This window comes from Dipteris shenzhenensis, chromosome 19 (assembly GCF_047967505.1).
Source record: "Dipteris shenzhenensis isolate YYH24624 ecotype China chromosome 19, Dip_SZ_1.0, whole genome shotgun sequence".
NCBI classification, from domain to species: domain Eukaryota; kingdom Viridiplantae; phylum Streptophyta; class Polypodiopsida; order Gleicheniales; family Dipteridaceae; genus Dipteris; species Dipteris shenzhenensis.
Genome location: NC_141614.1, coordinates 20410117 through 20436251, shown reverse-complemented (window position 1 = coordinate 20436251; position 26135 = coordinate 20410117). Strand labels below are relative to the sequence as shown.

The 26135-nt window shown below is 38.9% G+C and overlaps 1 protein-coding gene and 2 pseudogenes across 1 annotated transcript; 2 read left to right on the top strand and 1 right to left on the bottom strand.

The window, feature by feature from the left end:
• Window positions 1-2088: 2088 nt before the first annotated feature.
• On the top strand, window positions 2089-3555 carry LOC147890205 (cysteine-rich receptor-like protein kinase 43). The gene has a single exon (XM_087390231.1). The coding sequence runs from the start codon at window positions 2089-2091 to the stop codon at window positions 3553-3555; it is 1467 nt and encodes a 488-aa protein (XP_087246357.1).
• A 1717-nt stretch (window positions 3556-5272) lies between these two features.
• LOC147890204 (wall-associated receptor kinase 17 pseudogene) lies at window positions 5273-5779 on the bottom strand (annotated as a pseudogene).
• Window positions 5780-6444: 665 nt separating this feature from the next.
• On the top strand, window positions 6445-7162 carry LOC147890203 (delta(3,5)-Delta(2,4)-dienoyl-CoA isomerase, peroxisomal pseudogene; annotated as a pseudogene).
• The last annotated feature ends 18973 nt before the right edge of the window (window positions 7163-26135 follow it).

Sequence of the window (26135 nt, the reverse complement as noted above, 5' to 3'; positions counted from 1 at the left end):
AGAGAGAGAGGGAGGGAGTAGAAAAATAAGAAAGAGAGAGAGAGAGAGAGAGAGAGAGAGAGAGAGAGAGAGAGAGAGAAGGGCGAGAGAGGGACTAGAGAGATAAGAGCGAGAGAGAGATATAGAAAAATCAATGAAATTGGTGGATTTAAGGAAAATTATAGTTAAAAATAATGAATAATAAGAAAAATTAAGGATAATAAGGGAAAAATAAGACAAATTAGTAAGGTAAAGTAAGAATAAGGAAAATAAGGAAAGAAGAAAAAAAGGAAAATAGGGGTAAAAGGGAAGAAAAAAGAGTGAAAAATATAAAAAAAGGAATAAATTAGAGAAAAGAAAAATAGAAAAGAAAAAAGGTAATAATTAGGAGTAAAATAAAATTTTAAAAAGAATTAAAAATAGGGGGTAAGAATGTAAGAGAATTAGGGACATTAGTAATTGAAAATAAGAAAGTGTGAGAAAAAAAAGTATATATAGAGAGGGAGGGAGAGAGAGAGAGAGAGAGAGAGAGAGAATGTTAACGGGAACATTAATGATAAAAAAGGGGGGGAAAAGGGGGGGGAGAAAAATAAGGTAAAAGTAAAGAAAAAATGAATAGGAAGTGTGTGTGTGTGTATGTAAACACATACACATATGTCTATAAATATGTGTTTAGATGTGTTAGTCTCTAAGTGTAAACTTTTACAAAGAGAAATAAGTGTTTATCCACTTCTTCACTAATCATTGTTGCTTAAGGACATTACTCCAAATTCCCTCGAGCACCTTAATAAATATAGCTTTTTTCATCATGTGACTACGAGCCTTGATAATGTAGTGTTGGATATTACAAAAGGATGTGTATTGAAGAGCATGGGCCTTCCCTAAAGACTTGAAACAACTATATTCAAAGATTGCTAGAGTTAGGTTATGATAAGCTTCTAGAAAGTGGTTCAAACTTCAAGTCCCTTGCAAGTCTTTATCCCTTCTAAAACTTCTTTCCCAACTGAAAGCAATGACAAGGTTTAACATAGATTTAACTTTAAAATTCCTAAGAAGCATTTAGATTTTAAGATTTATAAATAAAATCTTAAGTTGTATTCCTTAAAATGAAAGGTCCCAACTTTGTTTTGTTTTGAGAGCCGGCCTGGGGGGGGTCACTCATCATATGTAACCCTATCACGTGAGTTCAATAGAAGGATATTTTTTATTTCAAAAAGTTACATAAATAAATATACATAAGGGACTATTTAAAATAGTTTTGGAAAAATTTTATAGATTTGTATAGAAAACTCATAGAAAAAGGGTATATTTTAATAATGAAAAATTTACAGATAAGGGATTTTGGAAATAGGCCTTGAACGCACGTGATATAGAGGGTTTATACATAGTGACCCCCCTGAGGAGCCGGCTTTGCTGTGTTGGGCTTGCACCCACCAGACATCTCATGGAGAATTCTTTCCCCTTATCTTATTTATGCAGTGCCACCTCAAGTGTGGACCCTCTGGCAATCAATACAACCTTGAGACCTAGCAGAGCGGATTTTGAGATCTATAAATAAAATCTTAAGTTGTATTCCTTGAAATGAAAGCTCCCAACTTTGTTTTGTTTTGAGAGCCGGCTTTGCTATGTTGGGCTTGCACCCACCAGACATCTCATGGATAATTCTTTCCCCCCATCTTATTTATTCGGCGCCACCTCAAGTGTGGACCCTCTGGCAATCAATACAACCTTGAGACCTAGCAGAGCGGATAATTCTTTCCCCCCATCTTATTTATTCGGCGCCACCTCAAGTGTGGACCCTCTGGCAATCAATACAACCTTGAGACCTAGCAGAGCGGGTCGCTAACGCGTCGTAGACGGCGGTCATGCTACTTGTTGAAAATTAAGGCATGGAGATCGTTGTCGTGTGAGTCGTCTCAAAAGTGTGAGTCGTCTCAAAACAAAAAGTACTAGTTGTTCTTCTTCGATTCTTAAAAATTTGTGCTGGTTTTCATTGCTTGATGTCTGATTCCTTCGAGCTTCTCGTGTATGGATTCCTCTTGCTTGCATTGTGCAGTGAAGCACCTGCTGCGAGTTTTGCTTGACGCACCCCATGCACTGTTGCATGCCATGGCCACCAACGCACCCGTCTCCACAAACACAGCACCACGCATCTCCTGCTCTCGGATGGTTGGCCTCCTCCTCATCTATTACGTCGCCTGGATTGTGGCTGTGGTAGTTGCTGCCTGCATCTCCTCACGCTTTCCTGCACAGATGGCTCTGTTTGTCTTGCCTTTTCTTTCCTTCCTCCCGCCCATCCTCTGGTATGTCTGCGTGCGTCCTTCAAATCGAAACGACCCTGGCTCTCGGGTGATTGGCCTCGTCATTATCTATTACGTCGTCTGGTTTGTGGCTGTGGTAGTTGCTGCCTCCATCTACTTTTCTGAACACCACGCTCTCCGGCCCTTGCTGTTTGTCTTGCCTTCTGTTTTCTTCCTCGCGCCCATCCCCGTGGGTGTCTGCGTGTGGCGTTCAATTAATCGAAACGACCCTGGCGTTGCAGATCCGGTCGTCCTCAACTCTGATCCCGGTTCTGAAACCGGGGATGCATCTCAGCTTCGTCCTCCAGGAAACGATTCTCCGACGATCGGCTGTGCGTCCCGCATCGAGTTGAATTTTCCCCGCAAATACAGCTATGCCGAGCTCTACAGCGCCACCGACAACTTTGACCCCAGAAACAAGCTTGGTGAAGGAGGGCAAGCTGTCGTGTTTAAAGGCGTTTTGCCAGACCGTGGTCCGGTTGCAGTGAAACGTTTCAAGCTTTTGCCCGGTGCTATAGACCAACAAACAGTTGCTGATTTCAAGAGGGAGGTCCTGATCCTCGGCAGACTTTATCAGAACAACGTGGTTGGATTATGGGGATATTGTATCCATGGCAACGATCAGTTCCTCGTATACGAATTCCTTTCCAATGGTTCTCTATACGACTGGCTTTTCAAGCCCCAACGTCCCGGCCGTTGGGTTCTGAATTGGAAGCAGAGATTGCTCATAGCTAAAGACGCGGCTATGGGCCTTTGCTATTTGCATCATCAGTGTCTCGTTGATATCCTTCACAATGATGTAAAGCCGCATAACATTCTCCTTGATGGAGAGCTCCGAGCCAAAGTCGCTGACTTTGGCCTCGCTAAGTTGATTAGCAAGAATCAGAGTCTCCTGATTGACCCGCAAGTTGGAGGTACGCCCGGCTACCTCCCTCCCGAAAGATTTAGAGCGGACGGCCGGCTAACCCAGAAGACTGATGTGTACAGTTTTGGTATCGTATTGCTACAAATGGTGACCGGCCGAGAAGTGGGGTGGAACGCAGCAGCCAGTTTAGTCCCCGGATATTCATTCGTTGACGCGGTCACCCACTTGATAACGACAGGGAGGGAAACGGAACTTCTTGATCAGCGACTGGCAGGAAGGAATGGAAGGACCCTGGCTTTGAAGATGGCAGAAGTAGGCATGAATTGCGTGCAATACAGTCCTGACGACAGGCCCGGGATGGCTCATGTGCTCACCTTATTGGAGGGTATAGAAAGGGCTGAGCGCTTCTGATACATCGCTGAGTCTCGAGAACAATGAATGGCGCTAATTAGTGTTATGTAAATTGAGTTGGAGATGCTTGTGAGCTTACATCGAAATTCAGCCGAGGGCAATACGCACTGCGCAGTCATAATTGTATAGTCCTGTTTCTCATTTTCTACAAAAGCACGTATCGATCTTCTCGTTTTAAACTCGCACTTTTACTCGCATTCTTATTCATCTCAGGCTTTTGGAAACGCTGTTAACCTGTGTAGCTAAGAGATCCAAGGGTTGCTATCTTGGTTCTCTCTCACACCATTTTGCATATTCGCCATCGTGAAGGAGTGCAGAACGAAGAAAACAGAAACAGGAAGAGATCAGCAGAGGAAGATAAAAAATAATCTTAACTGGGATGCGGTAGGCTCCCTAAGGGCAAAGGGGAATGAATTACGAAATTTATAATAAGTCATTTAAATTAACAATGTTTTAAATTGAAATGAAAAAAGTAAGTTGAGAATATCACAATTGTATGCTTTTTGATTTTTTGCATTTAAAAAGCAAAGATACGTTTTCAACCATGAGTTTTTACGCTATTTGAATAAAACCTTCATGATTTACATTAATTAAAATCAATTTAAGGGCTCATATTTGTAAGGGCTAAAATCAATCTAGGGGTTCATATTCATTACACTTGGCTCATGGAGATGGAAGAAAACAAAACAATATGATTTCTGTAAGTTTTCAAAGTCAAACCTGACTATAAGCTAGGCAGGCAGCTAGGCAGGCAATAGTTGGTCCGAGCAAATGTTGTGTGTGTTTAAGCGTTTCCTTCTTGCGAGTACCTCAATAGAGAAACATATAATAATTTAGAATATGCAAAAGCAAAAGTCAACAAACAAGTTGAAATTTAAAACATATATATATATATATATATATATATATAACCACACATAGTGTGGGCGCGGAGGCAGCGTGCTTCCTTTCCCAAAGAGTTATAATCCAAGGGAACGGGCCCTTCCTCGTGCATCGAGATTGGAATCCACGAGAATAATAACGCCGAGATTGTGAGTATCACAAATATGTAAGTGACTGACATATTACCTAAATCTCAATGGACGTGTTTGTATTCCAACTAAAGCATCCAAATTCATGTTGACACCAAGTATGTATGTCTGCTTCACTTCCTGAAAAGATACAAAAAACACGTCTGAAATGGAAACAATATTAAAATACGGTATTATTGAACAACAAATCATTAGTATTGTAAGGATAGATTACAAGCAAGTGAGAGTTACCACAAGGATAGCTTTGCCGTGTTGCATTTATCGTTTCCTTCAAAGAGAGAGTGTAATATTGGTCGTGTTGGAAAAGCACAAGCCATCGCTAGCTTCGCGACCTGATTGATGGATTGCATCATGTGAGGATTCTCAAAAGCTCCTAAGCCCCGATCAATGAGTGTAGGAAATGTGCCTGCTGTCCACCTTGAAATACAGAGCATGGCCAAATTGCTTTCTACCTCCTCTTCTCCCATTGCAAGAGGCTTAAGCGAAGTTATCAACTCAAGCTACCGAAACTATAAACAACACTCTTATCAGTTAACCGGAATGTTTGCACATATTCTGGATCTAAGTATCCCAAGGTGCTGTGTAATACGGTGGATATGTGGGTCTGACCCATTGGCAAAAGGCGTGATAAGCCAAAATCAGAAACTTTAGGCATCAGTTCTTTATCCAGAAGGATGTTGGACGATTTAATGTCCCTGTGAAAGATTGACGGTAGAGACACTTGAATGAAGGTATGCCAAGGCCTGAGAACTTTCAAGGGCGATTACCAAGCATGTTTCCCAACTGAGAAATCGCCCATCTTTTGCTTGTAAATGCTCCAAGAGTGTCTCGTTTGAGACATACTCATAGACAAGCACAGGAACAGGGGTCTCGAGGCAACAGCCGAGCAGCTTCACAATGTTGCAATGGTCGATTTGAGACAAGATGATCACTTCGTTGAGAAACTGATCAAGGTCATGCTGCTCGGTGTGGTGAGATTTCTTGATAGCCACAACCTGGGCGTCTGCAAGGATGCCCTTGTACATGGTTTTGTAGCCTCCACTTCCAAGTTGAAGATGTTGTGCGAAGTCCTGGGTGGCTTTTTGGAGCTCAACCTCGGAGTACAGACTCAATGTGTCACTCGCTTTTCTTGCAGAGATGTATTCTTGTAGTATAATGCCTCCATTCTTCTCGAAATTTTTTGCTTTCCTCATTCTAGATGTTTACAATCTATAGACCCACTGAAGTGAGAGGCCTGCAAAGGTTATCACAGTTGCAATTGACAACACTATAAATGAACACACGAAGCAGATAATCAGGGCACCCATCCACTTGGTTTTTCTCTGATGTTCAGAGAGACGTGATGAAGCTTGTCAAGCACACTTGTGACCTAATCAGAGGATGGGAATACATCTTTAACTACTGACGCTGCACTCAAATAGTTGAGCGTATTCCTGAGAGTTTCTTTCTCTCGTCTGAGTCGCTATGCAGTATCTTCAACCTGCAAAAGAGCTTGCTGTTCAGCAGGAGCTCCTTGAAAAGTGCTGCCTACCTAGAAGGAGAAAGGGATAGGAAATTGATTTTTCCTTAGGTTTTCCGAGGTGTCCTTCTCAGACTTCCCACTCAACCGATTCGAAAGGTGTATTACATCTCACTGAGCCTTGAATCTAGTGTTGCTACATTGATGCGTCCTCACAATAGTCTAATCACGAAATCTACGATTACGAAGGCCAATTTCAGTAGCTAGAGGAATCTTGCGGAGTCTTCCCAACTTTTGACATTTTCACCCCTCAATTTGGGCTTTTTCTATTCAATTCCTTCTTGGCTAACTACAAGTGATCCTTCTTTGAAGGAGGAACCCAAGTGCAAACATAGATTGATGGGGGGGGGGGGGGGGGGTTGGGAGAGTTTGAAGGTGAAGGTGGCTGATGATGAATCAGGCATGGCTCATGTCTTTCTCAACCACCCTTCTCACCACAATGCCCTCAACTCCTAGCTTTTTCAAGAGGTTTTGCGTGTCATCACAGACCTTGACTCTCAGCCCTTTGTTCGCATTATCGTGATAAAAGGTTCCGGGAAAAATTTTTGCTCGGGCATCGATTTGTCCACCGTGGCTAACGTCTCTTCTGCACAGTGTGGCGATGTACAGGAGACGGGTGTTGATGGAGCATAGGTAAGAGAGAGGGAATTAAGAACCATCAAGCAAATGCAAGCAGCCTTCATTGCCTTAGAGAATTGCAGGAAGCTGGTTATAGCTTCTAGAAATACATGGAGCTTGCATCAGTGGAGATGTTGACTTGATTACCGCTTGCAACCTTCGATATTGCAGTGAGGATGCATATTTTTCGGTGAAGGAGGTGGACTTAGCCATTGTAGCTGATTTGGGGACTCTGCAGCATCTGCCCTGACTAATTGGTTATGGCAACGCGATGGAATTAGCAATAACGGGTAGAAAGTTTTCTAGAGCTCAGGCCAAAAGAATTGGAGTGGTATGGGAGGATTGGAAGCAAAAGATGACAGACCTCGAAATCCAAAAACTAAGACAAAAAAAAAAGCTTTCAAAAATCCATAAGATTCACACCCTTAGATTTTCATGAAGATGAACGTTTACAGTTGCAATACATGGCTTCATGAGGGCAGAGAAAGCTCAAACATCCCTCTAGGCTGCCTACTGTAAATAAGGAAATAGAGAAAAGCACATCGAGCAATGTACATATCTGTTGTTGCATGTTGTGGATATGTCAAGTCTGAATCTCTGTTCATCCGTGAACTAACAAGAAGGACCAATCTGAACATTCGTGTAGGTTAGAATGATAAAATCTACGCTTTACTGCTCAGTTGAAGCTTTTTTCACCAAACAACGTATTAACAACGTTCAAACTGCTTGAAGAGGGGATTAATCGAAACTTGAACTCCTGAAGAGGGAATCATTATCAATTTCTCATTGGCGTTGCAAGCTGTGTGTACAATTTTTTTTGCCAATAATGTGTAGAAGTAGTGAGTTCTTCATTGATGGATCAAACCACCATCGCCATGCTGCTACATTATTATGCGAGGGTGGTGCTTCGTTCCTACAGCGTTCAATTTCTCAAACGCACAAGTTTTTCTACTACTCGTTGATTTCAATTGGATTCTGCTCCCCGACTGTAGCTTGCATGGATTTTGCATCACTCAGTGACACCGTGTAACGCTATGAAGACAAACTCCACAACACATTTATTAGATTGACGTGGTGGTAGATGAGGTAATAGATTTGGCATTAGGGTTCAAGGGCAAAAGGGCACCTTAAAATAAGGGCGATGGAAGAAGAAAATATTTTTGGCATGCCTCGGGTATCCTTAGCGACGGCCCATAAATCTAAAAGCTAAAATTTTGAATTTCATTCACCATTCTCAGATGAGCAGCCTACTTTACTGACTAAATCCAAGGCTTTCCTGCTGGAAAGCATAATTAGTGGAAAAGCCTATGAATTAGGATTTACGATGGCAGCTAAGTATTGCTAATATTTTTGTTGCTTTGTAACCTCGGTTCAAAAGAAATTTTCAATGCGTTGGTCTTAGACTATGAATTCATTAAGTGCAAATATTACGAGGTGATTCGTTGGGAGATGCATAGATTTCAAATCACATATACATGTTACAAATTTGTAGCCTATAAATTCACAAGTCGTGAACATATGTTGTGCTGCATTCCTATTGTTCTTAGTGCAACTCTTTCAATGGAGGTATCCACATATCTGATGGACACAGATAGTGGCACGTTCGCCAAAGGTCCTCTGTTCTATTTCCATTCATCTTGACTTCATTTTCTTCGTCCCTTCTTTTATGAATATCTTTAACATATCTGAGTTCTCGTGATGTAGGCCTTGCGAAAGTCTGTCCCGATGGAGTTTCGAGCCCTGTTATGCCAACATTTGGAAAACTGATGCCAAAGGATGACATCATTGATCAAAGTGGCAAAAGCAAATAGATTCTTAGTATTGAAGTGAATCCTTTCATTGCGTGATGTTTTTCCCTTGTCAAAGTCCTGTTCTCGATTAATTATTCTCTCAAATTCGTTCGTTGTTCCACTCTAAAACTGTAAAAATTAATGATCTCTTGCTGCGCTGTGATGGTCCCTAACCCAGTACGTACCTTCTTCTTGCTGATTGGAAGTCCTCCAATAGAGTCCCCTCTTGAAGTCTCACTGCTTGGAATAGACCTATGTAGTACGCCTTGTTTTGTGCTGTTCCTTTCTTACTTCAACAGTAAGCCAATGCTCCACTGCGTGAACAGTGCCACTTTAGAAGCTATAGAGTCCAATGCAACAAAGTCCAATGCAACAGTATCATTTGCTTTGGTTTGCTCCTACTAACCTTCTTAGAAAATATTGAGTACATGCGCATTCGTACATTGTTGTTCCATCCTCGCTTACTTTATATTAACATTTGCCTAACTCTATGATTGTTTTGACATTAATACTTTCGTTGAACATTGAAGGACTAATGATTTCTAAGTGACTCTGTTTTTACAAAGTTTGTAATGACTGTAATTCATTTTTCGTTGTTTGTTTTTTCCACTTTCTTAAGTGATTATTAAACAAAAATGTCTTCTTTAACTTTAATGACTTTAAATACAATTAAAATGCTATGAAATATGTGTAGGAGGAGTTGCAATTTCTGCATGTTCTCACATGCAAAATAGTACATCTCCACCTAGTCCCAAACGAAGCGCATTTGTAGTTGCTTCACCAAGCAAGCCTCCTAAAGAGAATTTGCTAAAAAATTCTCCTATCAAGAAACCAACTCGTCGTGCTTTGAAAAATTCTTTCAAGAAGGTTGCGGAGGAGGCTTACACCCAAGGTGTGTTTTCGCCACGCATCATTCTAGTCAAAATGCAACTCTCGTTTTATTTGTTTCATATTAGTTTTGTTTTTTGTTTTGTATTTAGCGAAGAAGCTCATACGGGAATATCTGGAGTATGTAAACTTTAAATCCACAATCACTACACACATTCAACGTGCAAGTAAATCAACCCGTGCACGTGGTGCAAGTGCAAAAAAAACCTCGCCTAAAGGAGATGTTGTGGAATTCATTAATATTGACTCAAACTAGGACAATTGTTGGTTCAAAACTATTGTCTTAGTGAATATGGATTTAAATATGTCTTAGTGAATATTTGAACTTTGAAAGATGATGTGCCTTATTTGAATATGAAGTATTACCATTGCAATTTTCTTATATTTTGTAATCAAAGAAACCAAGTACTTTCTTAATATGTGAATGAGTTGTTTTTCATAAGTTTTTCGCATAATTAATTCTATGTTTTCATTTCTATTTACACATTAGAATATTACAACCATGGCAGTTATATATGGAATACATAATCTTATCTCTTACATATTTGAAGTACTTTGAAATAGGTTTATCCAATACATTATAATTATTAGAAATTGTGGAATCTTAGTTTGCTTTAAATTTGTCTTTGCAGCCAAGCAACATGCATCCATCGAAGCCAATGATGAAGTAAACCCTTTCAATGGCCCAAATGACGTAAAGAGTTTCCAACCATCCCCCCATAATTATCCCTCCATTGCTAAAGCAATTATCCCTTCAAAAGAACATTTTATAGGTGGGGGGAATTGATTAGTATTGTTAAGCATTACACAACTATTTGATTGCACTCCTCATAGATTTGTTTTTGAGGGGAAATTGCTTTACAAGTATGGTACATATAAAGCTGCAAATCCCAAGTACCCAACCTTTTTGAAAGGTGAGTTCACAGACAAGTTTTGTTCCCACATATTGACCTTACTAGTTCCTTCAGCATATATTCATCAATTTGTGAATTTCTTGCAAATTGGTGAGTTTTATAGAGTTGAGGGAGAAACTATGGTTCCAAGGGGGATAACCGAGGGTGGGACTTCAAAGTTTTCTCTACTTGTTGATGCAACAACATGCATCATTCAAGGAGAACCTTTCGAAGGAAACCTTCGCTTGTTGCCCGACCATCCAATTTGCAAGTATGTTCCTTGGGAAGGAGAGATGATAAACTTTGGAAAATTAAATGTTCCTAATGTCATGGGGACAATTTCAATAGTGATAATCAAAGTGCCAAGCAATGAAGGTATGGCAGATCAGATCATTGTAGCGGACGGACCACATGATGAAGATAGAGCTGCGGTAAATTCGAGTTCTTGAATCATACATATGAATTTGTTTTGTTTTCAATTTGAATCATTTCAAAATTTGTTCTTAATTCTTGCAGCTCTCTTTTATCAACAATGAAAGAAAACACACTCACTCAACTAGTACAAGAATTCAATGAAGAAGGTGTTGTTATGTACATCTTGAAGAATGTATCATTCTTGAAGGCCAAGAATACTATTTGTGTTTTTGACTTCACTATTCTTGCGGAGGTGCCTGATGGACCAACAAAAGATGAATTGAAACAAGCTTTCATGGCGCAAGTCTCTTGCCTAGGCTATGGAACAAAGATAATTATAATAACACCAATTATTTTATTGTTGCGTTAACAAAACACTAACCTTCATTAAATGTGATTGCAGGTAATTGGCATTTTGCACTTTACCCAAGTCAATGCTGACTTGCTAGAGCACATTTGTGAGACATGCGAAGGATTTCAAGTTAGCAATCCATTGCATCCATACTGTTATTCTTGCAAAGGTCCTTAGCCTATTGCACATTCCCTTGCTTGACTGGAGACATTGTGCAACGTGGTGCAGTAGCTGCTCCTATTCATGTTAGAGGCCCTTATGTGGACATTGTACTTTCATTTGAAGTTCTGTCCCTCCAATTATATGAGGAAGACCTTATGGTAGTACGTAGTAGGCTCAACTTGTAAACCTCGTGGAAGCTTCACTATTGATAGCTCCGGATTTGTGATTGCATTTGAGCCAAATATGTAATCTTATTCCTTTCCTTCATATTGCAATGAGATACTTGCTTTCTATTCGATTTTGATCTATTCTAAGACACTCTTTCTATAAGTTCAAAGAAACACCCAACTACAATGAATATTCTTGAACTTCTAAAATGTAGACATTTATCATTGAATGAATGCTTTATCGCTCAACATCCATCGAATAGAAATATAATTGTTTGTCTTCAAGAGTTCTTTCCAAGCTTGTCTTATGAACAACTCCTAGAGACCACATTTATGGATATAACAAGTACAAGCATAAATCAAAACAATCCTTGGAACTTGTTAGCTTCAACTAGTGCTAAGAAAACACTATCTATATAAGATGTTCATAACCTAGTTGAAACATCCTCAGCATCTCGTGCATTGATTGTAGATATTCTTCAACGTTTCTATTCAATGTTTGGATCTTCTTTTGCCTTTGGTTTGCTATGATGGCTTTAAGATGTCACCAAAAATCACAATAGGTGAAAGAAAGGGGAAAATTATTAATACTTTGTTCTTGGAAGAATTGACTAAGTATCCAACAATAACACCATTAATACATTTACAAGAAAAGCATACATACCACACATGGTCTATGATAGAAGAAGCTAAATTAGAAGAACCACTTCAAAACAATCCAACCTCAACAGCAAGAGAGGTAGCTTCTCTTTTCTTTAATTGCACTTTGGAACTTTCATACACAATAACCAAGGTTTTAAACAAAATATACAAAATAAGAAGAACTATTACAGCAACAAATGACAACCTTCGTACATTGTCTGAACATATGACAACACCAACTTTAGAAAATAAGGTTCCTAAATTAAAAAAAAACATAATTCTTCATTCAAAGAAATATACAAAAAAAAATTTTGGGATACTCCAAGCTTTCCTTGTATTTGTTGTGGATCATTGAAGTTCTTCTCAAAGATTAGAAAACTAAAGGAGAACATGGCAATATTTTTGCATTCAAATGGTGTTAACATTATGACCTTAAAGACAAAAACAAGTTACTTGTGTTCAATTTGCTATAAGATGTTAAAATTAATATAGCAACAATATTGTCAAAAAATATGAAAATGGCAAGAAAAACAAATTACACAAGTCAACTCAATGACATTGAAGCACACTTGATATCCATTAGAATTCCTTGTGCACAAATTCGTAAATTGACATATGAAGGTCAATATGGCCTTCACGGCACTGTAGTTAATGTACTTGCGGATGTTAGTAAGGCATGAGTACTTCCACACTTCTTGGGTGAAGATGACACTATAGCAGTAGCATTGAAACACAAAATATCATATAAACATAGTTACATGAGTGGAGTCGTGCATCCAATGTTCACAATGATGGCTCTCACAAAACTGATGAAATCATAAATCCTCTTTGGGAAGCACACATTAAAATGTTGCAAACAAAAGAAGATCCAAAACCGAACATTGAACACTAGAATGAAGCCACCAATGATGATTACTTTAACATAGACACTTTGGTCCATGGCCTATATAGTAGCGGACAAGTAGTCGACTTCGAAGACAAAACAATTGCAATTGCTCCATCGGAAGGTTTCTCCCCATTAAGTATATTTAAAGACAAACATTACGAAGAACTTGCATTTCCTAGATTATTCTTTGGAGAGCAACGACAATACAATATTCCAAACACTATTTCATATCAAACAATTGCACATTGGGAGCTAACAAATTTAAATCGTCGATTTGCTCTTTCAATCGATAATCTTTTCTTTAAGACAATGAAAATCTTAGTACGTCAGGTATTGTCATCATCATGGATAAGAATGTGCAAGGCTCAAACTAGAGGCCAAACAATACTAGCTAAGCATGCACTTGTAGATGCAAATGTGGAAAAACTTCTCCAATCAAACATAGGTTATCGTTACTTCACTAATCTAAGAACATCATCCGATTACAAGTACCACCTCAAAAAAAACCTCTTTGCGATGTTGAGACAATTGGGACCTCCTACTTTCTTTATCACATTCTCTGCAGCTGAAAAACTATGGGAGCCATTACTCCATTGCCTTCAAAGTATGAATTCACAAACACTAACCCCAATAGACCCAAACTACAAAAAAGATTTGAGACAATTAATTCGATTAGACCCTGTTACAACTGCACACAATACTACATTCATAGATTCCAAGCACTAAAAAACTTATTAAGAAAGGATCCGACTATTTTGGGCAATGTTCTTGACTTCGTCTTTGTAACTGAATTTCAAAATATAGAAAGTCAACACGATCACGGCCTACTATGGGTGGAACATGCACCAATGCTGTATCCTCAAACGAAGACATAGAGACTTTTGTAGACAAGTACATTTATGCTGATATTACAATGTTTCCATTGCAACAAAAAGACATACAAACCCACAAGCATTGCAAAACATGTTTTAAGAAAAAAACCGTGCAGATTTGGCTTTCCACGACCACCTATGGCATCCACAAAAGTTTTGTTACCCATACAAGAAGGTTCCAAAAATAGCAATCTTGGGAAAAACTACAAAAAAATAAAGAATTTCCTAAACAAAGACATCACATTATCAATGGACTACAAGACATTCTTACATTCCCTTAAAATGACTGAAGAAGAATACATCTTAGCTCTTAGATAGTCCATTGTACAACCAACAATGTTTCTTAGAAGACAACCAAAAGATGCTTACACACATAATTTCAATATTACAGTGTCAAATGTTTGGGGAGCAAACACAGATGTCCAATTCATATTAAATCCACATGGAGCAGCTTCTTATTACACATCATACATGACTAAAGTAGATAGGGAAACTATTGAAGATGTTAAAGCCGTAGTGAATCAAAGCATTTGTGATAATATACCTGCAAATGAATGCATTCGCAAAATGGGAAATGCAATCTTAAATACGCAACATATATGTTCTCAACAAGTAGTGTACCTAGCTCTATCTCTACCACTATCAACATTCACAAGACAATTTCAATACATTAACACAAATTCTCCAAAAAAAGAACATTACTTTTAAAAAGGTGTGAGCAACTAGAGCAACTTCATCCTAAAAGTACAAACATCTTCTTTGATGACATTATCACAAAGTACTTAAAACACCACATGCACCTACAAGACATTTGTTTGGCAACATTCGCTAGTGAATACACATTCTCTTAAACATGCTCAAAGCATAGAAAAAAACCACACAGATCATTCGATTCAACAAGTACAATGAGATAATGGACCCTGAGAACTACTACAAAGAATTGTGTACATTGTTCTTGCCCCATCAAAATAAAGAACCACAACTTGATGACAATACAAGTACATGGCATGACATGTATTTCTGTAACAAACACATCATTGACCCAAACAAACAAAAATACAACAAAATTATTCGAAATATTCCTTCTAAATCAACAACACAATCCAAAAATACTGCATCTTTGTCGTTTCAAACAATGTCCAACAACAAGGAAACATATGACATTGGCCTAAACGTGAACATTTCCACTAAAACAAAGCAATTTGGCAATGAATATCTACTTACATACAAATTACAACCCAACAATGAGTACCACCATACATTTCACAACTTAAATGAAGAAGAACGACTAATAGTTGAAGACACAATGCTTAAAAAAAGGCTTCACCCTTCAAAACAATTCCACCTTTTCATAACTAGAAACGTTGGAACTGGAAATACACACACCCTTTTAACAATAGTACAAGCACTTCTAAGATACTACTCACACAAAGGCAACACTTCCTAGGGTACTGTTACTAGCTTACACGGGAAAGGTAGCGTACAACATAGGTGGAACAACAATACATTCTGCTCTACATTTTACCCCTCATGGCAGCACACTACACAAGTCTATCAGCCAAAAAATCACAAGAACTATCACAGCTATACAAAGACCTTGAATTAGATTTTTTTTACAAAGTCTCCCTTATTGGCCATAGCACATTTGTTGCAGCTAACATGAGACTACAAGAAATAAAGCATAACCACATGCAACCATTTGGAGGCGTAGATATCCTCTTGTGTGGAGATCTATGCCAAGCTAGCCCAACCAAAGACTCTTGGCTATTCATGGAACAATCATAAAAAACAACCACAACAACATTTTCTTGGAAGGACAACGTAATGATGTGCGAACTTAACATCCCAATGTGACTTTATAGAACTCCTTAACAAAATAAGAGTAGGCAAACAAACAATAGAAGACATCTCCAAATTAAACCAACAATATTGTCGAAAACCATTCCAAAAACAAAAAATTCCACACCTCTTCTACACTACTGCAGCCAAAGACATCCACAACAAGGAAATTTTTGATTTGCTTAAAGATAATCCACATATCCTTCATGCAAAAGACAAAGGACACAAAACATGCAACAAAACAATAATACCACCTAACAATGCAAAGAACACTGTAGGTTTACATAAAACTCTATACCTAAAGCCAGGTATGATTGTTGAAATTTGTTTAGGAAACCTAGACATTCCCGATGGTTTGGTAATGGCGCTAATGGCATATTCAAAGATTCGAACATTTCAAATGAAAAAAATGTGGTTTGGATCTTGTTTAACGACAACAATACTGGAAAACAAGCACGCCTCGAACACACAAATTTGTACAATTCCAATATATCATCCATTTGGACACCTATTCTCACCAAATCACAAGAGAATTTCAAATTGGAAAAAATTGCTTGAACACAGTCACAAGGCACCAATTTCCTATACAACCCATTGCAGCAAGAACAATTCGTCGCTCACAAGGACTCTATCCATGGATTCACTAGCATTTGACCCAACATCAATCAAATCTCATGGCCTAACATACACAACATTATCACCAGTCAGAAACCCAAATAACTTGTACATTGTCAACCCAATTCAACCAAAACATATCAAGGTGGACCAACACGTTCTCAAGGAGATCGAACATTTGAGATTAGAGCGACAATGGATTCTTCATCAAAAAAATTTGTCTACCATTAATAACATACATCCAACACTACAATCCCTCAACACAAGAGCCCTTAACACACATTATGATGACATACTAAATGAAAAAAGTTTGCTAAGCGCAACAATATTATGTCTTCAAGAATTACATACAAAATCATCCAATGCACTCCATCTCCCAAACTTTACATGCCTTCAAAAAAACAGTGGAAGTGGGATTTCCACATGCTACAAGGACTCCTTGACATTAGTACATGAGGAATATATATATATATATATATATAACAACAAATGCGAATGCTTATTGACAATATTCTCCACCATCAATTCCTATGAATTTGCAATTATTAATGGATACAAATCACCCACAACACCTCACTCAATCCTCTAATCATCATTACAAAAAATGATACAAAATATTACAAAAACAACACACACTACCATTATAGGTGATTTCAATATAAATTACAATATCTCCAATAACAACACAAATCCGAAATTAGAATTCCTCACACAACAAAACTTCGCACAAATTATTGAACAACCAACTACAATACATGGTTCAACAATAGACCACATATGGACAAACTCTACTAATAAAAACATATTAATAGGAACAAACTTCATTTATTGGTCTGACCACTCTCTCCTTCACACAAACATTGTAGTCCCTCTAGCGCATGCCTTCTGAATGTAATTCACCTTGTTTATTATTGAAAGTTCACCAAACAACATATTAGCAATGTTAGAACTGCTTGAAGAGTGCATTACACTGGTAATCTCCGAGTGCGAAACTTGAACTCCTCAAGAGGGAATCATTAGGAAGGAGAAAATATTGGAAATGAAAGTTGGATAAGAGGATTTGGTTTCAAAAGAAACAGTTAGGGTTTGATTGAAGAACTTCTTGATTGACCGCCCTAGAGACTGAGGTCCAAAGGTTTCCCATTGCCCTTGTGGTAGGGCTTATAGTCGATTTACACACTGCTAAAGGTTGTCCAACTAGAATCCTGTGTGTGTGTGTGTGTGTGTGTGTGTCCAAAAAGAGTCTTGGGCATTTTTGAAGACCCACAACATGACATTGTGGGTTTTAAACTAGGTTTTGGTATGTAGCCTTTACGTCGTTCAAGTTGGCACTGCTAACTTAAACTTGAACTTGAATCCTAGCGTTTTATCAAAATTTTAAAAGAAAAAAGCAAATGAGTAAAAATTTGGACATCAGACACAACATAGGGTTCATTAAGACTCGATCCTCCCTGCAAATGTCAGGGCACTACAAGGCACAAGCCATTTTTTGACTAAAATGCTGACCTTTTTTACACTAAAAAGTTTTTTTTTAACGGGCACAAAGGTTGGTATTTATGTCGCTATTAACATCGGAAGAGAATGGCCGCTATATAAGTATCGCTATATAGCGACACTGGTAAATGTCGCTATATAGCAACACTGGTAAACGTTGCTATATAGCGACGATTAACAGAAGCTTAAAAAAACATTAGTGGGGCTAAACAGGGCCACAGTAAGCCCTATTTTGCCCCACTAATGCCGACATACAAAAGCATATACATGCCGATGTATATATAAACTACTACTACTACTACTACTACTACTACTACTACTACTACTACTACTACTACTACTACTACTACTACTACTACTACTACTACTACTACTACTACTACTACTACTACTACTACTACTACTACTACTACTACTACTACTACTACTACTACTACTACTACTACTACTACTACTACTACTACTACTACTACTACTACTACTACTACTACTACTACTACTACTACTACTACTACTACTACTACTACTACTACTACTACTACTACTACTACTACTACTACTACTACTACTACTACTACTACTACTACTACTACTACTACTACTACTACTACTACTACTACTACTACTACTACTACTACTACGAATCATTGTCCTTGTCCTTGTCACGCTAGCCTGATCCTTGGCCCTCATGAGCTATGCCTGATCACTAGCCCTCATCGAAGCCATGTAAGCCTAATCCCTCGTCATCGCTGCTGGGACGTTTGAGCTTGCACTCTAAGAGTGAAACCATATTAATTGGAAATTAGATTGGAACTTAAATAAAACAATTTAAAAAGTGAGATTACAAGTAAGAGTAGACTTATATCGTGTGAGCAGCCACCTCAGCCCAATCAACCATTGCTCTCTTGGCCTCTATCTCAACAAACCACAGCTTTGTTTCTATCCGGAATGCGCATCTCACCTATGTGTCTGTGGGAAGGTGACCCATCGCAGCTTGTTGCGGGCCCAGTTTACAAGAGTTAGATAAAGTGCATGCAATATGTAATAAAACAAATAGAGCAATAAATTAAATGAGAAGAAGTAAACTTGCCACGATTGCATCGAACACCAACTGTTCGCCTGCACCAAAGTGCAAAGTACCTATAGAGTCCAGCCATCTCCTCATAGCCCTCCTCTGACCCTCGAACTTTTCAGGATGGTACCTGTACTCCTTCTTGAAAAACTTCTAGTCTGCTTTGTCTGCCCAGCTGGGTTTAGCCTTCCCCTTTCCAACGGAAGTACACAAGGCTGACCTATGAGCTTCAAGACCAAACCCATGTGCTCTCGCATGTAATTCTCATTGAATTCCCAATTTGGGGGTTAGGGTATTGTCTTTTCAATTCATTGATGACTGCCTGCTTCTTTTGGTCATCTTGGTACCGCCAGTTAGTAGAGCTATGCCGCTCCTAAAGTGGTGGCTCATCAACCGCCTTATGGTGGCCATCACTGCTGAGCCCTTTTTATTTTCCATTATCTCTCCAGCCACCATGATTTCATAGGACAGGTCCTCGGGTGAGGAGGACTCATGGGAGTGGCAGAGCTAGAGTGAGGGATGTTACTGTGAGGAGTAGCAGAGGGAGTGGGAGAGGGCAAGGGACCTGACTGGTACTAGGTCTCATGACCAAGTAGAGACTTGTAGGGATGTGAGTGTGCTGACTCCTCTACATCTCTCGAGTCAGCACAGCATAAGTGACCCTTCCTACTCTTCCTTCCCTTACGATGGGTATGGCCAGGTGACGACCCCTCAGTCGAAGGGGCTAGAGGGGACGACTCTCGAGTAGGTCGAGCCGTCAGTGTAGGAGAGGGAAGAGCTGAGGTCCTCTAGGATAGGAGAGAGAAGAATCTCACTGCCTCTGCATCACTCATCTGTGTGGCAAACTCATCGGGACTCTTGGCAAAGCCATGGGCTGCTATCAAAGGAGTTTCCTGAGGGGTAGTCGCAGTGCTAGATTCTCTAGGAGTCGGTAGTCACAGGGGTAGGCCCCTGAGGTGTCACTTGAGTGGAATCAAAGTCCTCTGGAGAGTAGAGATCATGATGTCTTCTCTTACGAGGGTTTTCGTACTCATCGGATGTGCGGCATGATCCCATGTCTAGTTTGGGGGGATTGGACAAATGTAGACACAAACACGAAGACAAAAAATAAAAAAAAGAGGGGGTAAGAAGCGGAAAGACAATTAATTACTTAAGACAATTATGAAATTCAAACTCAAGAAATTATGAAAAGGAAATTAATCACTTGTGAAAATTATGAAATGACATCAGCGGAGAAAGCATATGCTTATGCTTATGCATGAGCATATGAGCATATGCTCATGCATAAGCATAGGCAACTACATATGCTTATGAAAAGAAGAGGAAAAGAGAGGAAAAAAGAGAAAGAGAAGGGGGAAAAGAGAAGGAAAAAAGAGAGATGAAAAGAAGAAAAGAGAGAAAAAAAGAGAGATGAAAAGAAGAAAAGAGAGGAAAAAAGAGAAAAAGAGAGAAGAGAAAAGAAGAGAAAAAGAGAGGAAATAAGAGAGGGAAAAAAAAGAGAAGGAAGAGGGGAAAAGAAGAGAAGGAAGAGGGGAAAAGAAGAGGAGGAAAAGCATATGCATAAGAGAAAAAGAGAGAAAGAATATGCATATGCTTATGAAAAGAAATGAAAAAAGAGAGGGAAAAAGAAGAGAAGGGAGAGGGGAAAAAGAAGAGGGAAAAGAGATTGAAAGAGGGGAAAAAGAAGAGGGGAAAGAGCATAAGCATAAGAGAAGGAAAAGCATATGCATAAGAGAAAAAGAGAGAAAGCATATGCATATGTTTATGCATGAGAATATGAGTGTATGCTCATGCATAAGCATAAGCATATGCAAATGCATATGCTTATGAAAAGAAGAGAAAAAGAGAGGGGAAAAGAAGAGAAGGAAGAGGGGAAAAGAAGAGAAGGAAGAGGGGGGAAAGCAGAGGGGAAAAGAAGAGAAGGAAGAGGGGAAAAGAGATTGAAAGAGGGAAAAAGAAGAGAAGGAAGAGGGGAAAAGAGCATAAGCATAAGAAAAGGAAAAGCGTATGTGTAAGAGAAAAAGAGAGAAAGCATATGCTTATGCTTATGCATGAGCATATGCTCATATGCTCATGCATAAGCATAAGCATATGCTTTTTGTCTTTTTCTCTTATGCATACGCTTTTCCTTCTCTTACGCATAAGCATAAGCATAAGCATGAGCATATGCTCATGCATAAGCATAAGCATAGGCAAATGCATATGCTTATGAAAAGAACAGAAAAAGAGAGGAAAGAAGAGAGGGGAAAAGAAGAGAAGGAAGAGGGAAAAAGAAGAACAAGAAGAGGGGAAAAGATCATAAGCATAAGAGAACGAAAAGCATATGCATAAGAGAAAAAGAGAGAAAGCATATGCTTATGCTTATGCATGAGCATATGAGCATATGCATGCTCATATGCTCATGCATAAGCATAAGCATAAGCATAGGCAAATGCATATGCATATGCTTATGAAAAGAAGAGAAAAAGAGAGGAAAAAAGAGGGGAAAAGAGATTGAAAGAGGGAAAAAAGAAGAGGGGAAAAGAGCATAAGCATATTTTTGGGAGTGAGGGCATGGCAAGATTCCCCCTACAATGTCATAGCCACCATAAATGCCCTCTTCTATATCTCTCGCTATTTCCAATTTAGTGCCATCTTCAAAAGTCAAATGTTTTATAGGCTAGCTGACTAAGTTCATATTTCCCAAGTTTGAGTTGACAATAGTTGAGGTTAAATTAACTCTTTTTTGAAAGTCACAATCTACAACCACACCTAAGTTTACATCCCCAAGTTCTTGAAGTTGATCGGCTCATAAGGGTAAACCAATAAAATAAAACCACTTCCCACTTTCTCACCCCTCGATGACAACAATATCCCCTTCTTGCCTATGAGATCTTCCCTAGAGCCTTCTGATTGTTCCATGTTAAGCATCTTCACCATTGTATCTTGCCATCTCACCACAATGCCTATTGCCTCGAGCATTGTCGATGCACCCATTGAAGGAAATAGGAGATGAGTGTCATCTATGAAGCTCTGCAGCACAACAATCGACATGCATCCTTCTCCTATCGCGACTCCACTACAAAGTGATAGATGATTAATTCCTTGTCCAACAACTATTATGGAGAAGCAAAAGGTCATCTCCACAGGTACACATTTGTCTATCCGTCCTACCAAAGAAGACAAATTTGCATAGAAATTCACAACCACAAAATACTTTAATTATGATGTAGGTTTGAAGCATTTACAAAAACAAAATAAATCAAAGTATGAAAATCTCAAGGACTACATGTTGCTTCTCAAAGAAAAATGTTTTTATTGATTTAAGAAGTATTGAATACAAATATTTGCAAGATAAAACAATTCAAGCTTTTAAACAATATTTTTCTTAGAGAGTCATAATGGATGGAAGAGAGAGAGAGAGAGAGAGAGAGAGAGAGAGACACTGAGAGAGAGAGAGAGAGGGAAGAAGGGATAAAAAATAGAGATAGAGAGAGACAAAGGGAGGGAGAGGTTGCTTAAGATCAATAACTCTCTACCCATAGAGACCGTTAGGCACTATTCAATTTCATTACCAACACATTATTTTGTCATCTAGCCAAGGCTCAACAATGTGCCTAATAATGATAGCCATAAAATCTTTGTAGGTAGGGGAGCATCAAACAATGCCAGTATGTTCAACTTCTCTAAAGTTGCAAAGCTGTCTGAACCCCATGCAATAGACAACACTTTTTCCTACGACTCATCTCCCAATTTTGGATCGATTATGTTAAGAATCTAAAGAAATATTGTTAGAATAGGAAGACGATCCAAAAATGTGTAACCTATTTTACATCCAGATTATGTAGTTTCACCCCTGGGGCGCCAACTCAATATGTAATATGTTACTACCCTCGTCCAAAATCCAAGGTATGGGGGGACAAGGTCCATATATAATATGCATGGATTTCCTTTAAAAAATTCAAATATGCAAGGGCAAAATATGAAAATTTCATGTCCCCCCCCTACAAAAGATAAGGTATATACCTTGAAAAATATGCAAGATTTTAAGATTTGTACATATTTTTTTTAATATGTGATGCCCAAGGGGGGGGGTCTATTGGATGAGGGGGGATAAAATAAAAAATACTCTAAAAGATGAAAACCCATCTCCTTTCAAATTAATGTAACTTTTTCATGTGTTACCCAAATTTCAAGGTGTAAAGACATATTTGAAGCTCTTTTAGTGTAGAATACAATCATGTTAATATGAATAATTTCTACTCATGGCATATTCTTATATTCATCTCATACTTAAGATTTTGATAGGCTTTCTTACTAAAGGGAGTTGGCACCCCCGGGTTTCACCTTTCCAATTCTGTTATTACTAAAATGAGTTGCAAGCTTTCTAAGCTCCTTCTCCTCCAACTTCTGAAGCCAACCATTAGACATAGTGAGTTTGGCTTGCTCAACCTTCTTATTAATTGCTTGGGTAATATAAACCTAGTAACAACAGTTCAAGATTCTCAAAGAGGGACTCTATGAGACCCAAAATAAAGAAACTAGACAAGAAACCAAACATTACTTACATTGTACACCACTTTGTCAAGGTATCTTCTAGTGAGAGGACACCAAGGGCTCACATTCCTTTGTGTGCTTTTTTCCTATTACAACTATAAACTTCCAATCCTTCTCAAGAAGTTCCTTCATGTAGTGTTCATGATTAGCATAACAAATTTTCAATCAATTGATGAGCTCATCTTTGAGAGATGTGACCACTAATAGCATGTGTGTTCATGCTAAATTAATAGTGCAAACCAAAATCATGTGACAAAGAATAAGAAAGGAAAATAAAATTTACTCACAATTTCATTCTTTGTAGGCTTGAAAGCAATGCAATTTCGCTAGCCCTTGTAGGATCAAGGATTGTACAAAGAACTTTGTGATGTTTCTCTCTTGTATGGGAGAACCTCTCTCACATGACAACTTGCCATGCAACTGTATGGTGGTTTCCTTCCCAAACATAAAACATTCTAGTATTGAGAGCATGTAAAGAACTGGATTCACGGAGATGTCTGTCTCAAATCCTCATTTATAGATCTCCATATGGGATATGATGGATATCCTGCTTAGTCCTCAAGAGCATTCTTGCAAATTGTCCCTTAGGTTATCCGTCCAGAGATTCCACCTCCACCAGATGAAAGTGTGCGTGAGCATACATTGTACTTGGGTAGGGGAAAGTATATTCTCCAAAGAATAAGAATACTTAGCTACTTCGAGTGTCCCCGTATTACTTTATGGAGACTTATCCCATATGCTAAAGTGTGGGGATTGAGAGATGACGTTCTTGGTTTGAAGGCTACTTTTAGAAAAGAAGGTTGCCAGGAGAAAGGGGCGTTCATTATGTTAGTGTGGACTTCTGGTAGAGAGGAGACATTTGTGACTGAAGAAATTATGAAGGACTTGAGGGGTATCCATGTCATCTCTTGGAGCATCCTCACCTTCATGTCTATGGCCTTCTTCTTGTGTAAATAGATCCTCTAGAGTATGGATATGTCATGGAGAGGACTCTCTTCCCTTTTTGTTGCCTCCTCGTCCACCTTGTTTACTCACATCTTGTTTGGCACGACCTCCAAGATTGCACCATAGAAGAAATCAATCAATCATTAGGTTGCAACAAACAGTATTCATACAAGATGAAAATAGAATTTCAAATAAAATTGCAAGTTTTTTAATATCTCAACAACAAAATGGAATACAAGCTATCAATGAAGTTTTAAAATAATACTTTAAAGACAATTTCAAGTCCTTTATTATAATCTACATTTAGACGAGTACGAAGGTTGCACATAGCCACTTGAGATGAGACTTCTAATTTTTCTTCATTGGGATTGTTACATTTGCTAGCCATGCAACAAAGGCATACATGAGATGGTGGTCCCTAGATATGGTCAAGGCATTCGAAGAGCATGCCAAAAATAGGACACAATATCTGGTTAGGGTTCCAAAGAGCACATGGAACAATGTTTTCAATAGAGACTCCACAGGGCACAAAGTAGATGACCTCTGCTATAAGTTTCCTAACAAATAGCCATACGATTTGGTCACCCTTGACACAATAACTAGGGCTTGGAGTAAGCTATACGTACGATGGCCAAAGGAGTCTTGGAATCACATGTAAGTAAACCAAAGCAACAGCCATCAAAGGATGTTAAATCTCAGCACCCAACCCAAAGCAACAGCCACCAAAGGATGTTAAATCTCAACTCCCAACCCATTGCAACACTACCAAAAGTGTTGTCAAGATGCTTATCCAAGCTTGCATTCGGCATGACCTGATAAACCAAAAGTATCTTTTCAACCTTCTTTCAATTTTTTGAGATTACATAGGCTTTAGGATTTGCCTTGCTTTGTATCTTTACCAAGAATTTTGATTCATAGTTGTAAAACAAAGACAACTTGTGTTCTGTTGCTCTCTTCCACCGCCATATACACTTCCATGTAATGAAAACGCAAATTCTTTCGCCTCGAGAAAGGAAGCTTCCCAAACAGAACGAACATGCCATTGATACGATCATCCACAAAGGTCACTACGCAAGAGGCGTGATCGAACGATCTGCTGTGAAAGGTTCCATGCGAAACAGAAGGAGAAGAAGGTCGACGTGGTCATGCAATAGGAAGCCCCATGCAATATGGCAGTCGCACATGACGAGTAAGAATTTGCCACGTTTAAGGGGAGCCAGGGGCGTGTATATATGCCAAATATAGAAACAATTGGTCCTCACCAATCAAGAAATTCAACATTTATAAACAACGAAAAAAACAATTTTCCTTTCGCCACCATTGGGGTGGCCCTTCCCTTAAGCCTATCCCCCCAGGGCAAGCCAAAAAGGCAGTGCTGGTGGGCAACCTCCTTGCTTTTTTGGGAAGCCTTTCTATTGCTTTTCAAAGTCCAACAAGGTCTTTGACAACGACCTTTGAAACATGCTGAGGTAGACAAGTGGGCATATAGGAACAACACCTATGTATTTAGTTAGAAAGGTGACATAGATTTGTTAAGGTTGGACATTTTTTTTCTGCAAAAGAAATATAGGTGTCGATATATGACTTTGAGTGACTCCCTCGACTTTTGACGCTAGGATATTAGGTGTTAGACAAGCCCTTGTGTGTGGCCATGTGTCTAAGGTAACTAAGGGTGGCTACACATCGGACGCTTCTTGCCCACCAGGGGCGAGTTGCCACTTGCCCAAAAGTAATTGACTCCGCTAATCATGTTGCCTAGCCAAACATGGGTGGGGCAAGGCCCCTTGCGCAAGCATATGGGTAGGGGCAAGATCCCCTTCCCAAGTGTCTAAGCAATGCAGTTGG